We start from the raw sequence: 26,620 nt of genomic DNA, 5'->3' as shown, positions 1-26,620 counted from the left end.
TCTGAGCCAGTAAGATACCTGCAAGAGAGGTAAAGAAACAAAATTTACCTTTCAGGATCCACACAGATTGTTTTTCAATTCTGTAAGTGAATATTTTAAATACTTTAAAGGTTGTTTGCAAAAGAAAATACCTAGTTTTACATCTGCCAATTATTCCAATTTTTTTTAGCTGTTAATGGACCTTTATTTATTTATATGCAGTGCTGAGAATCGAACCCAGGGCCTCACACATGCTAGGCAAGCGCTCTACCACTGAGCCACAATTCCAGCCCCTATTCCAGTTTTTTTTTAATGTTTTCATTTGGTATATATAAGAAAGGTGACATGGAAAGTCAACCTACTGAGAGCAAATGGGAGTGAAATGTGATTTCTCTCAAGTTCAAAATGAAAAAATGTCCACCAAATTCCCTTTTAGGAGAAAGAGATCATATTGTCAATAGGCACAGAACTTAAAGACCTTCCTCTCCAGCTGAGATCTAGATGGACTAAGAGCTCTGAAAGCTTATAAGATGTGAAGGCTACAGACATCGAAAAGGAACAGTGTTTGAAAGAGAAAGTTAAGCAAATTTGAGTATGTGAAAAATAAATAAATGGAATTGAAACAACATACAATGTAAAACAATAGGACACAAACAGATTGAATTATGTCTGAGGAAGGAACATATCATATGACCATGACCATCATAAAATTTAGGACCAAAAATACCTGTGGGGATATGGACTTTTTACATTTTTTAAATGTTAAATAATGGACGAAAACTAATTCAGAGAGCAAGAAAACCATCAAAAGTTGAGATGAAAGATTTTTAATGTTGAAAAAAAGCTTTAAATCTTGTTATTTTTAATTTTGGAACACTAGTTCATAAATGTGTTTTTTTTTAATAAAAGGAGATTTGCAGGCATTTAAATAATACCAGTCATCAGCAATAACTTGGGAAGAAAAGATGAGTAGAAAATGTTTCTCCCATATATGGATACAGACAAGAAATCTTATCTGATAATTTGCTTCTGAACTTATAGGAAAATATAATGTTTTGTGAGGACTCTTTAAAATTATGGAACTTTGTCTTTGACAGTATCATTTAATACACTGTGTATATTTACTTTTTATTAATATTTTTGTCATTTCAAGCTGCCAATATAGAGATATATTGTCTTTAATAAGGCAATTAATTGTTCTGTAGAAATTAATACAGATGTGTTTAGTGGCACTATTTAAAGTCTTTAAGAATATGTTATAGATACTTAAGAAAATAGTTTGGTCTACAATGGCAAAACTGAAAATACAATACATATCAGGCAATTTTCATAAGAAGAATAACAAAATTTTTCCAATCCCTCCTTTCATTCATCTTTCCTTCCTTCCTCCCTAAATCCCTTTCACACTCCTTCCTTTTCTTCCTTTCTTCCTTTTTTCATAGCTTGAATGCTTTAACTTTCTATTTAAAATACTTTAATGATTTATCTTCCCTATAATAGCATTCCTCACACTTTCTTTTTTACATTTTAATCTTATTTTTATTATGCTTTTACAATTATAGTGATCAAATTCCCCATAAAGCAGTTAAAGTGCTTTGCTAAATTAATTTAGAACTTCTCTTGCTTTAAAATGGATGCCCTTTTCTTCATATTGAAAACCATTCAAACAGCAGATAACCTTGAAGTCAGGTCATTTTCATGACATACTAAACTAGTGTTTATAATAAATGTTGAAAAAAAGCTTTAAATCTTGTTATCACTTTGTGCATATTCTGTTAAGCATATTCAAAGCTGAAGATGACCAATCTCTAAATAGCTAATACCTGCAATGTTTTGTTGTTTGCTTTCCAAATAATATTTAGAATGGGATAGGTATGTTAATTTAAACTGTGTTTCTATACACTGAACACATTCCCAGAAGGAGTGTTTGAACATAAAGAGTCTTATTTTCTGAGAATGACAAACTTCAAAATCTGTTTTGCTGAATAAAATATGAGGATGTAGAGTCTGGTTGGCCTAAACGTCAACAGATACAAAATATCTCCATGACTGTCTCCAAGTCTCCTGTTCTGCCTCTATCTATGGTAGAAAATAAATATAGTTTCAGAAAATAAATTACATTGTTTCGAAGTTATCATGTCTTAGTTTTCTGAAATTTAAGTTTCTGCTGCTTTCAGCAGTAGAAATGTTTTTAAAATCCAAAAGCTATGTTAAGGTTAATTTTTGTTTCTGGCCAATAAACGCATTAGCCAACTGCAAATTCTTTATCTGTTAATGAATCCACATATATTGCATTGGTTTCTGGACAGCATTGCTAATATTAACTTATATTTCCAACTTATACTACAGATTGGAGATATTACACAGAAATAATAATTGGAATTTTAAAAAAATTACACTCTCCTTTGATAGCACATGATTTCAATTTTGTTAAAGATTCAAACTCAATAATGGTTAGAATTCACAAGGACAAATAGAATCTCAATCTAATAGGATATGTACTGTTGTTCAGATTTTTCATTTGAAAAATAGAATATACTTCTCAAACTTTGCCAGAGCAGAAAACTATATTTGCTAAAAATTCTAAAACTGTTTTTCTGCCTCAAATTATATATCTCATATTCATATAATTCTGGGGTACCTTACAAAATTATTGTTATACAAAAGAGAAGAAAGTGAACAAAATAGAAATAAATCGTGTCGTGGAAACCTTAATAATATTGAAAACCCCTCCCCCACTCCAAGATACTGTGGGATAGAGGGAGGGAAGGCAGAGGGTATATGAATAAAAAAATAATAAACATAATGTGGTGGGCTTTTTCTTCTTGAAAATTCTCTCAGTACGTGACTTTTTGTACTTTTCTTCTCTTTGATTTACTAGCTGGAGTGATATGGTGCCTGCATGAAAGGCTTCTCTTCCAACTGGAGGCTGTGCAGCAATAAATTCTTGTGAAATAATAGCATGTGATCATTCTAGTTAGAGCAGTTAATAACTGGTTAAGCGACATTTCCCTCAAATGGCTGTTTTCATCGCCCCGAAGCAGTCTCTTCCACCCCATCCCATTCCTCCCTCTTCTTCAACAATGCTTCAACTTCCTCCTCAGATCCCTCACTCCTAGCCCCAAGCAAACACTGCAACCCTCCAACTGTATTGTCTTCTTTGGCAGTAAGCCATCAGATCCAGACAAAAAGATTCAACTGATGGGGAGAAAAAGCAAATTGGGAAAAAATAAATGTCCCTGCTCTCTAGAAGGGAAACACAGATGGAGCCGCCCAGCCCTCAGCCTTCTGCGGGCTGCCCGGCCCAAGCTACCCGCAGGTGCGGAGCTTTCCAGCACGCAGAGAGTTAAAGGCATCATCGCAGCCATTAGAGGGAAAAGTTGCGGCGCCGCGAGCCCAGCGAAGTCCTCCAGCCCGCCCCCCTTGCCCACTCCCCGCTTCCCGAGCTGGCTCGGTGTTTAGGGAGGGCAGTGATCACGCAAGCTGGAGCAGCGGGCTGACGTTGGAGCAGCTGCCAGGTAGCTGAAAGCAGCCAGCCAGCAGCGGAGACACTTCCCAGCGTTTGAAGCCTGGGTCTGCACTAGAAGCCTCAGGAATCCTAGCCAGCTGGTTTTAACCTTCGCGAATTGCATTCCCCTCTCCCCCAAAGCCAGTCTTCACCCGCGGAGCGAGCAGCAGGATAGGATGTTTGCAGTGTCGCGCCCAGGGCTCTGAAACAGAGCCTTCTGATACACTTGCATTCTCTTCTTTTAGGGCTTTTTTGGCTGTTGGCTACACTGATGTGACCCCCCCACTTTGGAATGATGGGGATCTTTTTGGCATATGTTGGAATTGTTTTCTTTTCCGTTTTACATGTACAACAAGGGCTTTCTTCTCAAGGTAAGTCTGTGCTCAATGGCAAATATACATCTGGTGTGTGTGTGTGTGTGTGTGTGTGTGTGTGTGTGTGTGTGTGTTGTTTTCCTTATATTCAAAGCATGTACAGGAAGATATAGTGAGATTCTTAGCAAGTAACAGTGGGTTTACATTGTATGGATAGTATTCTGTTTGATATTTTTCTTTAAAGTTTATTAAATCATAGGCATGAGAGGTTTCAGAGATTATATATTTGGTGCCTAGCAATGAGGTGAGTTCCTCAGTGAACACAAACACAGGGCTGTGTGTGTGTGTGTGTGTGTGTGTGTACTTTCTGTGTGCATGCACAGGATAACCACTCATGCATACATAATCACCACAAACAGAACTAGATATTGGGGGACTTTCCATCATCAGTCCTGCTTTCCCTTGCAGGCAGAAAGGGTTTAGAGTTTGCCTTTTCTGAGTCTGTGTGACTTTGTTTGCATGTGTGTTTATCAAAGGACAGACTCCTCTGAGGACCCATAAAAAAAGGCACGACTTGCATTACAAGCTGCAGCAGCCTGCTGAATCCAGTTGTTCAGGACTTTGCAGGCTGCAGTGGTCGTTTCAGCACCATGAACAGATCACATCTCTGCTGCCAGAAGACTGCATCACTTCTGCAAGCAGAAATGCCATGTACTCCTCCTTCCAGTTTGAAAAGAAAAGTCCTTTTCAGATCAGACTGCCTTCTCAATAGCTCCTATTTCCTTTAAGTATAAACACAGTTCCATTTCACTAGAGATCAATCTGGGATTTCATAAAATTTTGAAATGAGTATCTATCTTTTAAAAGTGGGGGTAAAGTGCATACACCCTAAATCATCCCTGCAGTTCCCTCAGCCCTCCTTTCCATAAGTGTGCATTGTAGCTATACAATTCCATCAGCCACAAATCTAAGACTACTTTTAGGAAGCAATCAGCTCTTTGCAAAGTGTCCTTTACACAGATAAGAACAACCATGTTAACAAGAGCATCCCATGTTCAAAAACATGCCCTTAAGGAGAAAGAGGACATTTTATTTTTGTGAGTTTCACCATGTATATATGAATCTGACAAACTGGCAGTGTTACAGTTGGTAATGAATAGGCTTTTAAAAAAATCTCTGTAGTGATTTCAAAATATTTTTAAATCTCAACTAAGCCTGGATGTATGATTGTTAGATTCCAAGGGACATGGCAATAGCTATTCAATAACTTAATAGGAACAAATGTGAAGATTAATTTCTAGAGAATGAAATAAAAACATTAAAAAGTGTGCAACTTGTTTCACTACTGTAGGCTTCAGATCACAATTGGCTAATAACTGTTTTTGTCATATCAGCAATGTGCATTTTGACAGAGTCATGATCAGCCTGCAAATTGAAATATTCCGTTAGTCATACACTGTTTAGAAACTTAGAGGGAAGAGGCTTTCCTCATAATAACAACTTGACATATGGTCTAAATTGTACCTCACTGAATCTCAGTAAGTTTTGTGGCATACTGCAATCTGACAAAGGGTATTTGGATCTAACTCTGGGCATCTTGGCTAACAGAGTTACTGGCAAGCTTGTTAACCATTCCATTATCTGGACCTGATCAACAACAAAGTGATTTAGTCATGATACCAAAAATAAGACTGTCAAGAGGCAAAGAAAGGCGGAGGGTGGGGGATGTAGGCAGGCAAAGTCAGGGATGTCATAGACGGGTTGTTGCTGTTTTTTAAGTCCGAGAAAAACGTGAGCTCTCAAGGAAAGAAACGTTGGAGAGAGTGGTGTATATGTGCCAAAAGGATGTGCTCCTGTTTTACAGCAAAATTTACCGAGTTTCCCCGGAATGTGACAGCCACAGAGGGGCAGAATGTGGAGATGTCCTGCGCTTTTCAGAGCGGCTCCGCCTCGGTGTACCTGGAGATCCAGTGGTGGTTCCTGCGGGGGCCCGAGGACCTGGAGCCTGGGTCCGAGGTGGCTGGAGCGCAGGTAGTGCAGTCACGTAGTCCGCAAAGCTCCCGTGTCTGTCCCACTCTTTTAGTTCTCTGGGTTTCCAATGGGGGGGGGGGGCAGGGCCCAAGATGCTGCCTAGGTGTCCCTGGGGACCTTCCCATCTTTTGGGGAGGGGGCGTGAAAGACTCCCAGCCATATAGGAAACAAGCCTGAATTTGTCCTGGGCGACATAAGTTAAAACCACCAAGGAAGTCATATTACCAAGGAAGTCAGGAGCCTTTCCTGATTGAAATTGGAGAGTAACCTCCTACTCTTAATATTGCTTTTATTAAGATGCCCATTGTGACACTACAGCGCTGTACATCCCAGGACATCCGCTACTCTTTTCTAGACAGTATGTGTGCATGAAGAACTCCTGTCCGAGCTCGTGCCCGCATGACCACCCTCTTCCCTTCTAGTCCCATTTCTCTCACCTTTGCATTTAACCGAGATAGTTGAGGGTGGGGCAGGGAATGGGGAAGAAAAGAAGTAGGAGAGAGGAAGAGGCTGATGAGCAGAGGAAGGAGGGAGAGGAGAAAGGGAGGAGGGAATGATGGAGCCACCGGTGGATAGGAGAGGAAGGGAAGGAGGAAGAAGAGGAGGGAGGAAGAAAAGGAGGAAGTGTGAGGAAAGGAGGGGAAAGGGGATTTTAGTGAGGAGAAAGGGAGACAGAAGAGGGTCAGAGCAAAGAAGAAAGGCAGTTGAGCAAAAGAGGACTCGGACGTGCAGGAGAGGGGAAAAGAAAGTCTGTTAAAAAAAAAAAAAATCCCAGGGATGGATGGGACAGCAGCGCAGAAAAAGATGGAGAAATTTGCGCCCGAAAACTTCCACCCACATTCACATTTCCGCCCATCTTTGCATCTTTGAGTCTGTCCCTAACCTTCCCGGAACCCGAAGCCCCAGACGGATCCGACCGCAAGGAAGACCTGGCCCGGCCGCGGGCACTGGGCCCGCCTCCCGGAGCTCAGCCTCCGCGAAACTGGTGGCGCCGGGACCATTCTGGGCAGCGACAAGCGCGCTAGGGAGGTAGCCGGGTCTAACTGCGCGGCTTTGGCCGCAGTCCAGCGAACCTCCGGAAGGCGGGATGGTCTAGGGCGGACCAGGGGACCAGATGCAGATGGGGCCACGTCCCTTCTCTTCCCAGTCCTAACTAAAATGTTGCAACACACCTACAAAGGCTGGGACTAGCCTGGAAGGCTCCGCACCACTGTGCTGCGGACGAGGGAGTCAGAGGACCTCGATGGGAATTTGAGCGTTTGCATCCTTGTCCCGCAGGTGGAGCTCTTACCAGACAGAGAGCCGGACAACGACGGGACCAAGATCAGTGTGAGTGTCACAGGGACAGACGACAGGGGGCGCGTGCCTTAGCTGCTAGGCAGGCCCAAGGTGAACATTAGTAGTAAATGGATTTTAGATTTTAAAACCTTTTAATTTGTTGTCCATGAAAAAAAAAAGCAATTTTGCAAACGCAGGATAAGAGCCAGTTATCTCCTCTTTACCTCATTAGGTACATAAAAACTGAAGCGATTTGAGAGTCCATAAGTAAAATTATGTATTAATCATGTAAATACATAGAAATTAACTAGAGAATCATTTTGGTATCCAAAAAGGTTGTGTGACTTTTTTTTCTTGTTCTTTGTAACAGTTGTATAAGAGTGAAGGGCTGCAATGCTAATATGCATTTTAAATTATGGAAATAGAAAGTTAAATAGTAATATACAGAAATCTTCCTAGAGAGAGAAAAAAATTAAAGCATCCAAGAAGATTTTGAAATTATAATGAAATAAAAAAACTCAAATTTAAATGTCATTCATAGTGCATCTAATGTAATTCTAATGCTGGTATTAAAAATCATAAAAATATAAAGCCAAAAGCAAATATAAATTTGCAACCATTACTGGAGAAGACTGACCTATTGAAACTAAGAAAATATTGTTTTACCCTATTGGTTATTAGTTTGAATAATTATATTATGAGAAGAAAATGAAAATCATCTTTTTTGCTGTACTTCAAATTAAGCTATCCAGAGTAAATTCATTAATAATACAACTTACCTTGAAAAATGGCTTTAACAAGTTTTCAGTACTAGATATGAAATAGTTTTATAATACAAAAGGAAGAAATTAAGGCCCATTAGTTTTCCAACATAACAAGCTCAGGATAAAGAATGAGAACAAAATCATTTCATGCAGCACTTTTTTTTACCTGCAATTTTTCAGACAGTGAAAGTTCAAGGCAATGACATCTCCCACAAGCTTCAGATTTCCAAAGTGAGGAAAAAGGACGAAGGTTTATATGAGTGCAGGGTGACTGATGCCAATTATGGGGAGCTCCAAGAACACAAGGCCCAGGCCTACCTGAAAGTCAATGCCAACAGTCATGCTCGGAGGATGCAGGCCTTCGAAGCCTCACCTATGTGGCTGCAAGATATGAAGCCTCGAAAGAACATCTCAGCTGCAGTTCCCAGCAGCATCCACAGCTCAGCCAACCAGCGGACGCACTCCACCTCCAGTCCTCAAGCGGTAGCCAAAATTCCTAAACAAAGTCCACAATCAGGTATGGAAACCCATTTTGAGCCTTTCATTTATCACTCACAAATCCTCCACAAAAAATTCAGTCAAATAGAGTAGACAGACTGATATTAGATGTGGTTTTTTGTTTTTTGTTTTTGTTGTTGTTGTTGTTGTTGTTTTTTAATGGGAGACCTAGTTCAGTTGACATAATGAGTCTTGAGCCATTGAGAGCAGGGGCTGATCTGCTCAGAGGATGTGCATTTGCCCCATTAGTCCCTGTCAGTGCTTCATATCCAGGGGATCTAAGACTCTATTTTTTCTTTCTGTATTTATATGTTGTAAGAACAATAAATCATGTAATGTGGTCACATTATAAATGCATGTTCATTTTCTCTACAGATTTATGTATCAATAATGACCCAAATTAAGAGGCTTTCACTTAATCAAAATGGAAATGAAAGAGATACACCACATCATCAACATTTTTAGCGACCCATAACTTTAAGCAGGACTAGTCTCCAAGGGCTTTTGATTTTGAAGGAGAAACTTCAGCTGCCTGTGATGAAAGTGATGATGATAATGGGAGGAAGTGAGGGGGGATGAAAGGCAATAAGTGGTGCAGAGATAAGGCAACTCCTGTAAATGCGCCTCGGATGCCAATTTAGAAGCTTAGTCACACATTTCCTAAGTCAGCTGTGCAAGTTAAAGCTGTTCTGAATGGCATTAATTTATGTAATCATTCAGCCAATGGAAACTCATTGAAGTTTTAACCTTGATATGAGATACAGGCTTCTTGTAGAGCAGTCTCCTACAGGACCCATGGCTGTCCTGATTTTCTCTAATACCGACATAATATTATGGGATAAAGAGCACAAAAATATCAATTTATAATAATTTAAGCTTTTCCCTTTTCTGAACAATAATTGATGCTACTGATGGTAATAGAAAATTATATTGCTAATATTTAATAACTTCAGTTATTAAATTAAAAACTCTGACCATCTCATCTTATGTGTATGTATATAGATAGATATAGATATGTATACATGGAGATATATGCACACATCTTAAAAATCATCCTAATCAAATATATGTGTGTGTATATATGTATATGTGTGTGTATATGTATATACATATATACACTTACATATATTTGATACATATATGAAAGGTACATATATATAAAGATATATATGTATATCTTTAAAGGAATATATCTAAAGAAGATATATATATATATATATATATATATATATATATATATATATATATATATATCTATCTTTAAATCCTTGCTTGTGAAAAATACCTTAAAATAATATTATGCCAGGACTGAGTGTGTAGCTCAGTGATAAAGAATTTGCTTAGCCTGCATAATGTCTTGGGTTAAATCCCCAGCACTTCAATCAATCAATCAATCAATCAATGTATGTTAATATAGATTTCTTCTTTATGTTTTCTGTTCTAATGGATATGATTTGTAGATTTATAGGCTACTTGGCTTAGGGTCCCTGTGAGTTTTCACTGCCTTTAAATGTTAATGAATAGTTCTCCCATGGTGCCTTGGTCATAGTAATTTATCAATCTGATGAACAGATGGCTTAGCCTCTCTGAAGTCCAATTTGTATGGCTTTGTCTTATTTTCCTCTTTATCATTGCCTTTGTTTCTCAAATTAAAGGACAAAACCAACAGAGCTAATAATGGTTTTTATCAACAGAGCTAATAATGATGTTACTTTATATAAGGGTATGCACACATATTTATATCTCAGTTACAATTTTGTAACCACTATTTGAGAAAGATTTAATGTCTTTGGAGGACTTGTCCTCCTCTTCCTTCAGACTATCAAAGGAAGCAGCTAGACTCTACTTACAGAGTAGCCTCAGCAGACAATTTATGATCCAATTAGAACTCCAAATCATAGAAGTGAAATTATTAGCCTACATAGAATATTCCAAGCCAGATACCATAAATCTGCTCTTTGGAATAAAATCAAACAGATTACTTATTTCAAATGAAAGAGTCTAAACATAGATGAGATGTTCTATTTCTAAGATATTTTCTTTACTTTATGGTGTTAATAATATACTCTAAAATATCCATTTTAATATATATTTCTTACTGTGATTGGAGCTAAATTATAAGCTCTAGAAATCATAAAACAATTTTCAAATGAAAATTGTTGCTCATTTTATCTATATCCACCAGATTTGCTCTTAGGTACAAAATTGTTTTTTCTAGAGTTAAGGGTAAAAGGAGAGAAAGGATGCTATCTGATGGAAGCCTATATTCATTAAAAACTTTTTTTCACAAAACGTATCTGCTTATAGCAAAGATTAATCTGGACTATCTCAAAATATTTAATATCTTTTTTCTACCATATTGGAAAATGTTTTACATAATTTTATCAACATTCTCTCTTTCAGTATTGGGTGTCCCAGTTGCCCATTCTATTGAGTGTAAGTTTTATGCTTGCACAATTATTGTATATAATATAGAACCTAGGATGGATATTTATATATTATATTCACTGTATTACTCACATCCTGGTTTATAATTTTGCTTTAGAATTTTTCAGATTATATTCAAATAAAGCTTACTTCAATACCCATGCTTCATCTATTCATTCATTTATTCACCTTCCATCACTTCAGGAAACGCTTACACCAGGCACAGGGACTTTTGAAAGATATACTCCCTCTCCTCAAGGGGCTTATATTTTAGTTTGTAAGAAAACAAAATACATGGGAATTCCATTTACCATGCATCTTTTGTTTTCTATTAAAACCAGGACATGGTAAAAACACACAGTTAAAATCTGTTTTTTACAGGCCAAGGGCTATTCTAGACTTTTATATTTTATGATTGATACAAGGAGGCATGCTTCTTGTTCAGTATAAATAACACTATAATATTAGCCTGTGTCCAAAAAAAGATGGTCTATTTCACCTTTTATTTCATAATCATCTTTGACTTAGTTGACTATATTATTTATGCTAACACACTCAACTCTTAATTCATACTATTTTTCTGTCAAGTAATTTTTGTGTCTATGAAAGAGAAGTGTTAGCTGAAAATAATGTTATATAAAATCTTCAAATTGTAAAACAATTAAACCAGTTTCTCTAAGGCAATTTATACAAAAAAAAAAGATGGAAAGTATAGTTCATGACTATCTAAATATTAAAAGATGGAGATTCAAGTATCATTTAATATGACTAGACTTTTTTTAAAAAGTTAGTGATCATGATACAGCCCTGTCCTGCTTGAAACTGTTTACCTTTATAATTTTCTTTATCTTTAGAATTTTTCATAAACAAGTAAATTATCTTAAATTATTTTAATTCTACTTAATTTCTTAATCAACAATTAGAACCAAAATAATAAAGAAAATGTTAAAGCTAGATGAAAGTTGGTTTCTGCAGTTTTTTATGTTTCTCATCTCCAGTTCTACCAAACCCTCTCCAGTTTTGTGTACTCATTACCAATGACCAACACTCTTCATATCAAACCTATATCCCTCTATATCCCTTACCTCTTCCTCCTCCTCCTCCTTCTTCTTTTTTTTAAAAATGTATTTAGAGAAAGCTTAGAAAGAAAGAGAAACTCCCACTAAATAATGTATGGAAATAAATACATGGAATTAGAAGTTAAAGAAATATTTGATAGATGTTCAGAGGTGAAAGAATCCTTGATTCTAGCTAGTTGAATCAAGGAGGGCAACCTGGGAGAAAGTATACAAGCAAAGATGGGAAAGATTTTTCAGAGAGAGTGGCATCTAATGGGCTGGAGGTGGAAAATCCTAAGATCTCTACCAGGATGAAGTGGTTTAATTCTCTCTTCACAGAGAGCTTGAAGATTTCTGTTAGTTCCCCTCCACTGCCAAATTCCATTCCCGATGTTTCTTCCTGTATCATCCAACATCTCCAGTCCTTTCTGAAGCTAAATATCTCTTCTGTATATCTCTTCTACTGGTCCTTCCTTTGTTCTCTGTTTTCCTTCTCTTCTTTCCTTCTCCCAACCCACCCTTTCAAACGGGCAAAGAAAACTGGGAAAACAGCTTTCCTGCCCCTCCCTTCTCCATCCTGGCAAAGTCAGATCTTTCAGGGTGGCACACCTAACTGATGCCTGCCATCCTCCAAGAGGGGCACTGTATGCTTTCTCCTGCTTCCTTATACCTCAATACCATAAAGTCTTTCTCTCCCTGGTCAATGTGACTGTAAATGTTCATTCAAGTCACTGGCATCTCCTAAACTTCCAATTACCACATCCTCTGATAAGATCCTTCCCAATTTGCAGGCAGCATTTGTACCCTCATCACTCCTAACACTCTTACCCCTCTTGTCTACTCAGGTTGATTTGCTCTTCACTGGCTTTATCAATCTACCCTCTCCTTTGTTGGCTTCCCCTTCTCAATTAGTGCAATATCATTCTTTTTCCATTCTCACCTTCTTTATCTTACCCCTGTTCCCCTGGTTTTGATAAAATTTTCCCATTCACAGTTCTACCTCTAACTTCCCTCTGAAGATCCAAAAAAGGCTCATAATTGTTCCATAAACATCTCCACATTTTCATCCTACATGTCCTGGAAAAGATAACTGCACAAGTGTGCATTCCACCGACTGACAGGGGGAGCCTTTTCTCCCCAACCCCACCCTGAGTTTGGGCTTGCCTGCGACCACTTTGACTAATATAATGCAGTGATGTTATGCTAATTCCATACCTGTCTTGAGGGGGACTAGAAACCTTTTGAAAGCCAACCACCATATTAGAAGCACAGATAGCTCAAGACCACCTTCCTGAGGGAGGGCTCAGTGTAAGCACTAAACAAGGGAGTGAGGAGGCTGCTAGGACATTCAGACTTGCCAACCTTCATCCAACTCATCCCCAGATGCTGTTTCATTGCAGTCACTCTCCAGCTGAGCCCTGGCAAAGCACAGAGCAGTGCAAGATAACAGTCAATTGTCTTTTTAAGGCACCTGGCTATTAGGGTAGTTGGTTTGGGTTTTGTTTGTTTGTTTGTTTGTTTGTTTTCACAGCAATATATAACCAAACCTGAGGTCTAAAACTCAAATATTCAGAACTGAATTTATTCTCCTAACTTGCTCACCCAAAAGAAATGGCCTTCCTCCTGTTTTCCTAAACTTTTAATAACATAATCACAATCACAGATTTTGCAAAAACCTTGAAAATGTTCTTATGTCTTCCTCTGTCGTTGCTGAATTAGTCATTCAGTCCTAGTAATTTTCTTACCAAACATCCTTGAAAAACTTTTTTTTTTCCTATTCTGCTAACACTGGTTTCATTCTCAACATAAGCCCTCCTTACTTTCTTTATTCCTGCAGTTTCTAATAGTCTCCCTATTTTAATTCCAATGAAGGAACATATCGAAACAGAAGATGTATTACTATTTCTGGAGCACCATCTCTAATTTTCACAGGCTAATTTCCAGCCCTGTTTTGGGGAGTTCCTAATCCTTACACTTACTCTTGCTACTTGGTATTTCCCCAATGTTTTCAGACACTTCCTTTCCTCTGTGACTCTGCAAATGCTGCTTTCTTTGTGTGAGTCTTTCCCCATTTGCTGAGTTTCTACTCAAATGCAAATTCCTTTATAAAGCTTTCTCCCATTGCTTTAGTCATAATTGGTTGTTTCCTCATCCAGCCTCCTGCAGCAATTTGTTCTCATTTCCTTTGAAGCCCTTATTTTTGCACCCTGTATTGTAATAATTGTCTCATTTTCATGTTCTAAATCCTACATTTCAGGAATTTTTCTCAGTCTCACGCAAACCAGGACAGGTATCCCTCTTCGTTTGTGTGTGACACCTCAAATACTTTTGTAGAGACTCTTTTCTTTGGCAATTACTTTTTCCAATGTTGAAATTGACTTTGCAAAGGTCTTCTCTTCACTCCTGTAATGAACAGCTGGCATTTGTAAGAAAACTGGCTGTGCTTAAGGTTGCAGTTATGTTTCCATGTGTGGAGTCTGTCATTGCTCAGCAGGAATGCTGATTCTCTGAACTCCAAAATATGATTATTGTGTTTTCACCACGAAGCAAACCTGAGTGTTCCGAGGCAGCTGCTGTTACAGCTGCCAGAAGCCAAGATCTCACCAGAGCTCCTATGTTGCTGATAAACATGGCAGGTTTCCAAAAGTAGCCAGATTTAGCAGAAATGATCTTAAAACAGAATTTCAAAGGTGTTGGGGAGAGAGAGATAAGATACTGAGGTTCTTACAAAAAGATTGTTTTCCTGATCTCATCTATAAATAAATGGTTTACAGCTTTGAGGTAGAGAGCCAGTTGTAGAATTCAGACCTTAATGTTGATTTTGGTTTAAATGATGCATCTTGGCTGCTTACACAGGTTAAATTAATCTGATCATTGTAATTCTATCAATTAAATGACCACTATGTAAATCAAATGTCTATAAATAAGATGAAAAGCAGATTTGAGGCAATAATTTGGGTAACACAGGCCAAGGAATCTATCTGCTAGAGCTATTTGAACCAAATTTTGCAGATTAAGAGTCTATACTGGTTAAATTCTCTAACAAACCATATTTATTTACACATTGGAATCCAGTCACTATCTGGGCCTATAAAACCAAGGCCCTTTGCTTGGCTAGATGGGCTTTTCCATACATGACTAGCTGTGTGAAGGTTATTGAAGGGACGTGAAGCAGAATTTGTCAAATGATTTGTCTCAAATGATTTCACAGTCCTGTGACTTCAGGAAAGTACAATAGGAGTAGTTTTCTGGATAATATGACCAAAGGGTCAGAAGACTGCAGAAAAGACTTCATTATTTTGATCAAAGTAACATATATGCTAAGAAGAACAAAATAGGGCAGGGACTCCTTCTCTGGAGGACCACTCTGCCACTGATGTTTGGACAACATGCAATTGTGCATTCAACACAGCATGAAAGGTCCTAAATAAACAAGGAGGTACTTCTTAGACCTTCTGCCTCTGGCACCAGAGGAAGCCATAGTGCACAGTGGTTAGAGAGGCAGATGGTTCACAGCTCTGCTCCATAACTCATGGCTATGTGCTTGTTTCCTCATTTCTTTAATAAAAACTATAGAATGATCAGAGTTATGAAAATTACATATGGAATGTGACACATTCCATATGTAAAGACTTGGCACTTAATAATCGCTTAACAAATGGCAACTAGTTATGGTATTAATATGACTATCATTGCATTGCTTGTATATTATTATGATTATCAGCAATCAAAGGACAAGAGTGAAGATGTCTATCTAATATTGATCCTTTCCAAGACCCACAGTGGATGCCTGAAATTGCACATAGTCTGAATCCTACAGATGCTATTTTTTTTCCCCTCTGTGTACACAATGTGTACTAAAGTTTAATCTATAAATTGGGTAAAGAGGAGGTTAGCAACAATAACTAGTAAGAAGATTAGCAAAATTATAGTGTAATAAAAGTTTGGTGTACAGGATCTTCGTCTCCTAAGAGTCAAGACAAATATTAATTTTTTGGACAGCACTTGTTCTCAGTGACTGAAATGAAATCTGTAAATAAGGAGGCAACACTGCAAATGGTCAATTCCACTCAGCAAATATTTTCTTGTTGTTGTGGAGAGGTGACGAGCTAAAGAAGGAAGAATGAGAGTCTTTATTCATGGCTTATGCCTTGTTTATAATTTCAGATATTTCTTTTGTCCTTCTGTCATACCATTAATTGATGATAAATTTTTCTCTATACAACCATAACATATTACCCACCAGCTGTCTTGCCTAAGCTGGTAACTAGATCCTTATGGTAGTACACAATAAAATTCCAAAGGATTTTTATGAATTTGACCTGAATATGCAACATGTCTATTCAGATGCCATAACTATATGAACTCTCTGCTATATGACTTAAGTAAAAGCTTTCAAAAGAGACCCTATGAATTATTTAAGTCACAAAGTAATTGGTAATACATATGAAAAAAATACCTCAGTGAAAATATATTTAAAAGCCTTTTTAAAAGAAAATAAAGTAGAAACCTACAATAAAAATTCAGTTTGTGATATCATATATGTTCATATTTGATTCCCAGATTAACTATCTACCCTTGTCACTTTGAGCTGACCAAAAAATCCCTCTGAATCTTAAAAAAATCTTTATTTATAAAACTGATATGGATATATATATGTGTGTGTGTGTGTGTGTGTGTGTGTGTGTGTGTGTATATATATATATATATATATATATATATATATATCTCCCCCCAAGGTCATATTCAGCCTTAAGTGAGATAATGAATTTTAAACATCTAACAAAGTAAATAAACCTAGCTTGTAAGGGAGCTCAGTAACTGTTCATTTTCTTCCTGTTTACCTATTAAATATGAAAATATATTATTAAGTACTATTATTTAAGATAACAATAAAGAAACATAAATATAAAAATGAAAAGATAAGAACATTCTAAAAGTATATAAAATAACAGTTGAGAAATTAACAATATAACAATTAGAGAACAATTTATTCAATTAAAAGAAGCCAAAGGAAAATGGAAAATGTTACCACCATATATATATATATATATATATATATATATATATATGCAAGTGAACTCTGATTCAAGAGCTAAGCAAAAAAGAAAAATCAAATACAGGAAAAATAGCATAAAATCAGAGGCCTAAGGCTTTGCAATTTTAAAATTACAAAATAATTTACAAAGGAACATAATATTTTAATATAATCCAAAACATTTGTTTTAAGAGAATGTTTTGTTTACCTATTAAGAGTTATATATACTCTGATTATGTAATCCACAACCCCAACACTGAGTTGAAACTTCTTTCTCAAGGAAAATTTGGCAGGAAAGACCATTAATGGGGCTTTCTGGTGTGCAGCCCATGTATCCCTGAAATTATACTCCCAGGAGGACATTGCAAGCAGATCAATAGTATATCAGATGTGAACTCTTGAACATTGACATTCAGCACAGAGTTAATCATATATGTGGAACTTTGCAAATGACCTAGAGAAGTCATCTAATTCATGCATTAAAGCATAAAGTGATTATTATGCAGTTTCTAGAATCATGTTTTCAAAGAATGTTTAGTAGTCTTAGAAAAGACCCAATATATAATAAAACTTGAATATTTATATTCACACAAATGTACAAATTTGTGTACCTAAATCACTGTTATGAAAGTAGTAACTCAGAAATTGCTTAGTATTGAAATAAAGAATTTCATATATATACACCCATATGCACATATATGATATATTATTTTTCTGGGTGCCATGTAGAGAATCATACTATTAAATTGTTCTTCTAAACAGATAGGTATGATCATGATGCATCTATATTGATTAAATAAATTAAGCACACCTACCATCTATAAATAAAATATCATGCAATTATTTGTTATAATTCATTCAGCCCCCAATTCAAAAGATTAAAATGATGAGCACTTAATCATCATTGGGGATAACATATGGAAATCAACATACAGGAAAACCTATAAATAACCAGAATTTTTACTTAATATGGTTGCTTCAAAAAAGTATGAGAGAGCACTTTTGCATGAATACAGAATCTTTTATGTTTAAAACAGACTCAATTATAGGTGGAATGCCGTGCTTGAATTAAAGCAAATTGTTAAAGCTAGGAATTACGATTGCTGATTTTTTGAAGCTGACACTATTGAGCTATTGAAAAATTAAAGATGAAATTAAGCAAATTTTAGCTTCATAGCTACAAACATTTTAATGACAATTAAATAATGCTTTCAGATGCTCCAAATTTCAAAATATAAAGGTATCAGCCACTGTGCAATGACAGGGACTATTATGGGATCAATGTGTTTCATGCTTTACTTAATTGTTCTATATTGCAGACACATCCTTAGCAGTGTCTTCTTTGGCCCTTTGTAAAATATTTTCTTTTTAATTTTTCTGATTAAACAATATCATATACCAAAATGGCAGTTCTCTCATTACCAGCATAGTAAATGATTAATTTGAAAAATGCTATGTTTAGAGAACAAGCAGTAGAATCACAGCCACTAAATTTAAAAAATCTTCAGAATTTAAAAACTCATTCTATTTCAAACTATATGAAAATGTCATAAGGGATCTGAAGATATGAATTGTGTCTCTACACTTTTGGTGTTATTATAGCTCCTAGAAGTGTGCTTACCATATAAGTAGAGTTAAGTAAATGTTTAGGGATTGAAAATTTATGTTTGGGTTTACATAAAATAAAAAACATTTATGAGGATAAAGCTAAGAATACATGTGAATTTAGTGCATCTTCATGAAAACAACTGTGGACCGTTAATGTAAGAATGGTCAGAGAATATTGGAAAATACTTCTTGGATCATTCTTCCTTACATACTGAATGATAACAATTATGTACATTTATCTAAAATGATATTTAACAGCCAATTTATCTAAGACGTTAGATAAAGAGTCCTTGACAGCTGCTCACTTCTATCCTTTGATTTGCATGTCTTGAATATTATGTGTTTAAAACTGCTTCAAATATCTTTGATTATTAAATCCTCATAGTTAAGAAGAAAACTTCTGATGTGAAGATAACTTATTAAACATTCTAACTCAGAATATTTCTAAGCAAATAGATTAAGGAAAAGGGTAAAGCCAGTAATTCAAACTTGAAAAATATATGGGCAGATTTTTCCTTATGTTAAAATAAATGTGTTCTCTGAAGACATATGATTGATGATTTGTGTGTCCTGTAGACATTAGGTCCTCAAATAATTTCTTCCTTAAAATCAAACATTGCTGAACAACAAAAATAACTATTTAATTTAGACAAATTATTATATATGGTAATATCTTTACTTTTTGATTTACATAAGATCATGGAAATTAAAATCTCATATTCACAGCTAACTTTACTTTCTTTTCTTTTTATTCCATTTTTCACTCTGAATTCCTCAGTTGATAATTCTTTAAAAATATGAGATAGTTTTCCTTCTTTGAAGAGGAATTTTTCTCTGAAGATATTGAAGATAGGGTCTATAACATGAAAAAGGAGTGTAGTTGAGAGAAGATATTCTTTATTTCACCAATTAGTGAGCAATTGCTCAAATATTTAGCCAAACTGACACCTACTTTCTCAATGCAGAAATTATGAAAATATATTTAATAATGTCTCTGGCCCCATTACTTAATATCAATACTATTAGCTGTGGTATACTTTCTATCAGTTTCCTTATGCAAGCAAGTATCCTTACTACTTTGGGAGTAGTAAGAACTACTACTTGTGTACCCAGGACTACTCCTTTTGTAGATTGTGTACCCAGTCCACTTACTACTCCCAAAGTAGTAAGTGGACTGGGTACACAATCTCTGTAAGGAGGTCATCCCACATGGATGTCAATTATCTTCATAATTTTCTCTACTTCATTCCCAAAATTAAATGCACATATGTAAGCCTTTAGTCAAACATTATTGAACATTATCTGTGCAAAAACCACATGTGTGCAATCCCTAATATGTATTGTGTGATTATTCAAAGTCTGGATTAACATCTACCTTTTCATTATAAATAAAAAGGTTGTTAATTAACAACAAAAACATACAAGCAGAAAGTATATTTAAACCCTATGAATAAATAATTTCAAACATGTTACCAGCATTTATTTGTTGTCATAAATGTAATGCTAATTATAAATTAAAAATATAAATGTATCCTCTAAAGCAGTTATTAAATATATGTGGCACTAAAACTTTCTTCTTTGAAAACATTCTGTTTTTCCACCAAACCATATTGTTTTCCATTTTGTCAAAGCCTCTTAAATTTCCCTGTACTTTAATCAAGCAGAATTGAGAAAGCATAGAGTTTTACGTATGAAGAACTGCCAAATAAAATATTGAGACACAAAGTAATTTGTAACAACTTAGTTCTAGCTTCAAACAAACTGGATGGGAACTTCAGCTATACTCCCTACTTACTGAGGAAACTCGAACAAATGGCATAAACTCTCTCAGCCTCAATTTCCTACCAGAAAATGATTATTAACGCCTGTGGGATCATAGTCAAAGGTAAAGAAATAATAAGTGATCAAAAAATACTAGCTGTCTCTATCACAATGATCATCCTGGCTGCAAAAAATCAGTTTTTACTCAGATGGGTGAGTTACATGAAAATGTGCTATTTTAAGATGCACTATAGTCTTTGATGGAGGAAGGCAGAATGACTTAATGTGTCCACTCTTCAGTAACTGGGGAAAGTAGACATCCTGAAAGGCTGCAGTGACTGGTTGTAGGCAAAGGGAACATCTGGAAAATTCTGTGGTGAATGGGGTATCACCCCTGTGTCTTGCCATAAAGTCCTTGTGTTCATGGGCAACTAACTGCTCTTTTTCCCTCAGCTACACTAAGAGGCCTCATAACTAGAATGGAGCTGTAAATTTGCTGACTAAAGGAAAGCAAGAAAGGAAACTTAAGCAGCTCCTGCCAACAAGCTGGGGCTCAATAAAATCAGCGATTTATGTATTAGGTCAAAAAGAAGCACATTTCTTTTAAAAAATGGATTTCTGGAAGAAATTGGCACTGGAACTCTAAGAATTCTAATAAAAATATATTCTTCTCAAAAAATTATAGGATAAAATCATCCTATTATTTGACCTTTCCCCTTCAATAGCAATTTAGTATGTGCAAACCTGAATAAAAATTACATTAAAAGCTAGCTCAAATTTTCTCACACAGGTATTTTTCTTTCTTAAAGCTGACAACTGTTATAAAAGAAAAGGATGTCAAAGGGGCCTGTCTATTCTAAGCACTGTAATGGACACTCAGTTCTTTATAAGCTGGACTTTTTCACAGATAAAAAAAAAAAATAGACTATTGCTCTTTTTTGTATTGGAGGGATTTTGTCTTTAGGTTTATCCATATGAGCTTCTCTGATATTCACTTTTATGAAATAAAGATTCTGGAATCACTCTGGAGCACAGGGGGAGAGAATTTGTGTTCTTTCTTTCTTCTTGCTTCATTTGATTCCACTAGATAAACAAGAATAAAGCAGAGAAAAGCTTTTCAAGAATCATGCCTGAAGTTGCAGGCAGATACCCTGAATGGGGAATGTTCCCTACATCTAAGCTGACTAAAAGTTCTGTTCACATAGAAAATTAATGCATCAGAAAATATTCAAAAGCAAGAGAAAATGGATAATTGAAGAGCTGGTAAAATTTATACGAGACAAATTGTTTGGGTAGTTGTCTCAATCCCTCTACTTGATTATTTGAAGTAAATTCTCCTTTCCTGGTAACTTTTCCTAGTAACCAAGAGCTCTGCTTTTCATTCTCTTCCTCTCACTAACTAGTGGTGGCACTTTGAACAATTAGCTTAGGCTTTCTTGGTCCCAGACTATTAAACTTGAGTCAAAAGTGTAGGGGAAAAAGTTTTTAGAAAGAAAAGGGACATGTCACATTAATGGTGGAACCACATCTCAATCAACCATTCAAGTGAATTCAGAGCAATCTTTAAGTTCCAAAAGTCTATAGTTGGAAAAATTAAAAATATTCTTATATCAGAAGACATTTGTTACATGATAAAAAGCAAAACAAACCTTACTTATTATTAACATCTGGGAAAACTAAGATACTGGTGATGTTTCCATATCCAATATTTGTCATTTCATGAGCAAAAAGGTTTTCTCTAAAATGTGTTGTGTCCAACACATTTATTTCTGAAAATATTAGTATACATTTCAATAATAATGATTTAGCAGCTGTGAGGACATTGGAGTAACATTACTTGCCTCAGAGAGTTCCAGAAAGAAGCATCTCCAAGGTCTGTGCTGACCCTACTGATCTGTTGTCTTCTTTCTGTGTCTATGCTTTACTTCCTATTGTTTGTATATCAGAAAGTGAGTTATTTCATGTTGCTGAGATACTTTTCCCTGATCTGTATGTTTACTGGGCAGGGTTGTTGAAAGGATTAACTAAAATAATGTATGTAAAGTGCCTGCTTTCATACTGCTTGATACACATCAAATCCCCCAGACATTTTTAAAATTATTTTTATATTTGTTATTGTGGACATTAAGATGAGCAAGATGAGGGAGTGGCATTGTTGAAAATATCCAATTTCTCCCAGCCTGTGGATCCTAGATACAGAAAGCAATAGCAGTACAGATGGAAGTTTAAAAAGGAAGGTGCTGAAAGAGAACTAAGCTCTCCATCTGGCAGACAGATAAGAGGGGCAGCAAGTGGGATAGAGGGAGAACAGTTGCCTGCTACTGCAGACTACCCAGTCTGCGAAGTCTCCCTCAATTGAATGATGTGGAGAAGATGGGATACTAACCTTACCATGAAATGATACTCTCTGACAACATGGAGGAGAGTACAACTGTTGAAACAGGCAATATCCAAAGGTCATTCAACTGCACACCATTTCTGGCTTGCTTGCGGAAGATATCCAAACTCCTGAATACTGTGCTTTGATTGTTTTTAATTTTGATATTTTCCCCCAAAGAAATAGATGAAATTTCTGTTATTCTGTGAAATGATAATTATAGTGAAAATAGTATCTTTGAGGCTGTTTCTGTATTGATCCCTGGTCAGACTGTTCATCACATTCTTGCAAACGGCTTGCTTATGCATATCTCGGAGGCCAATGCCAACACTAGCTATTACATGAGGATTAAGAAAGGATGAGAAATGGGGCTAGGAATATAGCTCAGTTGGTAGAGTGCTTTCCTTGCAGGCATAAGGCCCTGGGTTCAATTTCCAGCACCACAAAAAAAAAAAAAAAAAAAAGAAAGAAAGAAAGAAAGAAAGAAAAAAGGATGAGAAATCGAAGCTTTATTTCTGTACTAAGACTTCTTAGATTATTCCTTTCCATCTACAAAATGGAGAAAACACCTCCCCTACCTTACAAAGACATGGGGAATCACACCTCAGAGCACACTGTGAAAATCTTTAGGCATAAAAACAGAATAGAGTATCTAGTTGAGGAGCATAATTAAATGGCGTTAGGAGTCCAGGAGAAATCTCTAGGCCCAGGCATGCTACATAAACATTTTCTTTACATAATTGAGATAATAGCATCTCCCCCTTCTTCTTCCCAGGGTATTTTATGTTGGGGGAAAAAGTTAAAAAAAAAAAAACTCAAAGCCTTGTTGTAGATAGAGTAATTTGAAAAAATGCTAAATATTTTAGTCCTTTCTTTTAATGTGTGATCCAAAGGATAAGACATGACGTAATGAATTAGAAGCAATGTAGTCCAGGTGAAGGTCACAAGAGAAGCAAAACCAAAATGCTGCTGAAATTCAGAGGAAAGAGAGATATTCCACAAGCTGGTGAGAATAGATAAAATGGAGGGCAGGTTATCTCAGGGCAATAGTTGCTTAAATGTATGATCTCCTTCAGGAGATAACAGATTATCTACCTGACCTGGACATAGAGCAAAAGAAACCAAGTAAAACAAAATAGGCTCACCTATTTTGATATAATGTTGTGGCTTACTGATATGAAAACAAATAACAATACAGAATGGTTAAGCTTATGTTAGAAAACATAGAAGAAGTAAGTATCTTATTTGAGAGCTCAGAAGTGACTGGCATCCAAAGAAAGTAGCACTCAAGGCTCCTGACAGCAATCCTGGCTCTCATTATTTCACATAAGTGGAATGTTTATGTAAAAATAAGAATAAAGCATGAGTAGCCAAAGTTGGTTCTTGACAAATCATATTTCAAAAGAATTAGACCATAATATATTTGATAAACAATAATGTTTTATGCAAGTAGTATACATATGAATGAAAATTATAATGGTGATTAATTTTTAAATTACACAGGACCAATATCAGCATTTTAGGTTCTTAAATTTCACTGTCTAAAAGCCTTGGGAGTAAGCCTGTCATCATCCAAGACATAAATGAAAAAGCAGAGAAAAAGAAAAAAACTAATGAGTGATTTGATGACAATACAGATTTGCCTTAGAATTTACTACATTGGGAAAATGTTTTGTAATTGTCCTAACAGAAATAAATTCTCCACTTAAAAATATGCCCAGAGTGGTTGTACACAATCCTAAAAAAAATGGTTGATTGCATAGCTGAAGGCAGGTCAGAATTTTAGTAGCCTTAAATTCTTCACAGTATAAAACGGGATTTCTTTCCCATTGAAACTATGCTTTAACTTGCACTTGCTGGATGTATAATAGGAAATGTTGGGTCAAAATGAAGCAGCTTTTCCCTCAATATTTATAGGGATGATGGGGCCAGGCATATCATATGAAAAGTTGATGAGTTAAGAAAGAAGCAACATAAAATGTGCAATTTTAGCAAATTTGAGCTAATCTGCAATACACAAGCTGAAGAGGAAGCTACTATTTCATGAAATATTTTTAAAAGACTATGTCATTCTACCCAATTTTATTGTTTTCAGCTGTTTTAAACATTTTCTTCAATACCAGACATATTTTGTGCAAAATATTAAGTGCCAGTGGCTACTTAAGAAGCCGTGTACTAATTTCTCTTTTTTCCTTTCTTCTCTTTTTCATCAAATGAATCCTTGTTAAAGAATCATTCATCAAAACCTTACAGGAATATAGGCTTAATTTTGGAAAGCTCTGATACTAGTGATTCTACACAGATTGTGTGTATTTTCTTTGAATGGTCTTTGTAATTAGAGCTACACATAGTCTGAAACGACACTTTGTATTTCTGAACCTTGTCATCCAGCTTGAATATGGGAATACTCCTCAGAGTCCCACCGCTAAGGTCTGGGTCTTCAGTTGTTAGGTGTCTGGAGGAGATATGTTACATACACAGGCCACCTCCCCAAAAGCCAATCAATGACAATACTTAAGTTATGTTTTATGCATATGAATGAGGATTATAATGGTGATTAATTTTTAAATTACACAGGACCAATATCAGTATTTTAGGTTCTTAAATTTCACTATCTAAAAGCCTAACAGAAAAATGGTAATGTGAGTCACTAAATGTCCATTTCAAGTTAAGAAATGCTAATTCTAATGTGACATTTTGAGTGGTAAAGGGTTGTGCCACAATTTTTATCATTGCCACTATGGAACCAAACATGATTTAACTGAGATATTTTAAAAATTGAGCTTCCCCATGCTTATTCCCCTTCAAAGTCTTTTAACCATCTCCCATCAAGACAGAAAATAAAGGCTCTATGCCCCATTGCATTTTTGTTTTTCACTAACAAAATGACATTTTGTTCTGTATATCATTCATACCTAGTAGTTCATTGGAGAGAATATGTGAAGGAAAAAAAATGCAAAAGTACAGTTTAATTCCTCCCCTTTGATAGTGATGGAACTCTTTCAAGAATTTCTAGTTCTTGATAGTACTAACACCTCCTCCAACTTGAAGGACAGGTAACTAAGATCTGACCCTAAATGTAAAGCCCAGAGGCACCTCCTCCAATGCAACCCCCTCTCCCAGTTGAGCAGCCTGCTGCTGTCAGTTTTTCTGCTTCTCCTGTGGTTTTATGCTAATTCTAGGACAAGGGGGCATGTGATCTTAGATGCTACTGATAGGAACAAGTAAATGATTATAGGGAATGATCCTCAAGGAATTCCTTGAAGGAACGTATTTGGATTCTTCTCAGACCTCCCAACCATGAGATGGCATTGTTTGAAAGACAAAACAAACGCCACCAACTTCCTGGGACTGAAATACTTTGTATGTGTTGTTATTTGCAGTGCATGCCAAGACATTCATGAGCACCAGAGCCAAGCTGGCGAGCTAATTAAATATATATATGTATGTGTTTAAAACAGCCTAATAAGGAGCATTGGAAATCTTCAAGATGAGCGAATATCTTATAACTTCTTCCGCAGGTGCGAGGATAGCTACAAGCCATGGACTTTCTGTCCTGCTTCTTGTTTGTGGCTTTGTGAAGGGTGCTTTGCTTTAATCTAAAGTGCTGACTTTTTTCCAATATCACTTTCTCTTCTTAAAGCAAAGAGCAAATCGCCTGTAAAATCTACGGAGCGGACAGCAAAGTTGACCCTAAACTCCAAGCATCATTCCGCACCCTCTGTACTCTAATTACCTACACAAGGAGCGCCTGCTTCCGGAACCATAAATGAAGAGGCTATCACATGCTTTGTTGATAATATTTTCTTTGGCAAATCACACCTGATCTTTTCTTTCAAGACAATTAGTGTGAAGTGATAGGACATTTTCTAATAGCAAGATCTATTTTTTTTCCTTTTCTTTCCGCAAAAAACAAAAAATAAAAAAAAAAAATTCATCATCTCACTGACTGCTCAGGGGTTGGCCTGAAAGTCATCGG

General features: G+C 36.1%; 1 protein-coding gene across 3 annotated transcripts; it reads left to right on the top strand.

Moving 5' to 3' along the window:
* Positions 1-3,779: 3,779 nt before the first annotated feature.
* On the top strand, positions 3,780-26,401 carry VSTM2A (V-set and transmembrane domain containing 2A; the record flags this gene model as incomplete). 3 transcript variants are annotated; one of them, XM_081286468.1, is made up of 5 exons in its annotated part: positions 3,780-3,858; positions 5,666-5,832; positions 7,111-7,161; positions 8,055-8,391; positions 26,285-26,401. In XM_081286468.1, 5 exons carry the CDS (start codon positions 3,780-3,782, stop codon positions 26,371-26,373), a joined length of 723 nt encoding a protein of 240 aa, XP_081142594.1. The 3 variants fall into 3 exon arrangements, with proteins under 3 accessions (XP_081142594.1, XP_081142595.1, XP_081142596.1); XM_081286469.1 differs by lacking the exon at positions 26,285-26,401 and adding an exon at positions 26,163-26,239; XM_081286470.1 differs by lacking the exon at positions 26,285-26,401 and adding an exon at positions 26,025-26,071.
* Between the last annotated feature and the right edge of the window lie 219 nt (positions 26,402-26,620).

This window comes from Spermophilus citellus (assembly GCF_964194105.1).
Source record: "Spermophilus citellus genome assembly, chromosome: 3".
Classification (NCBI taxonomy): Eukaryota; Metazoa; Chordata; class Mammalia; order Rodentia; family Sciuridae; genus Spermophilus; species Spermophilus citellus.
Note: the sequence above shows the minus strand (reverse complement) of the source record. Positions and strands in the feature narration are given on the sequence as shown.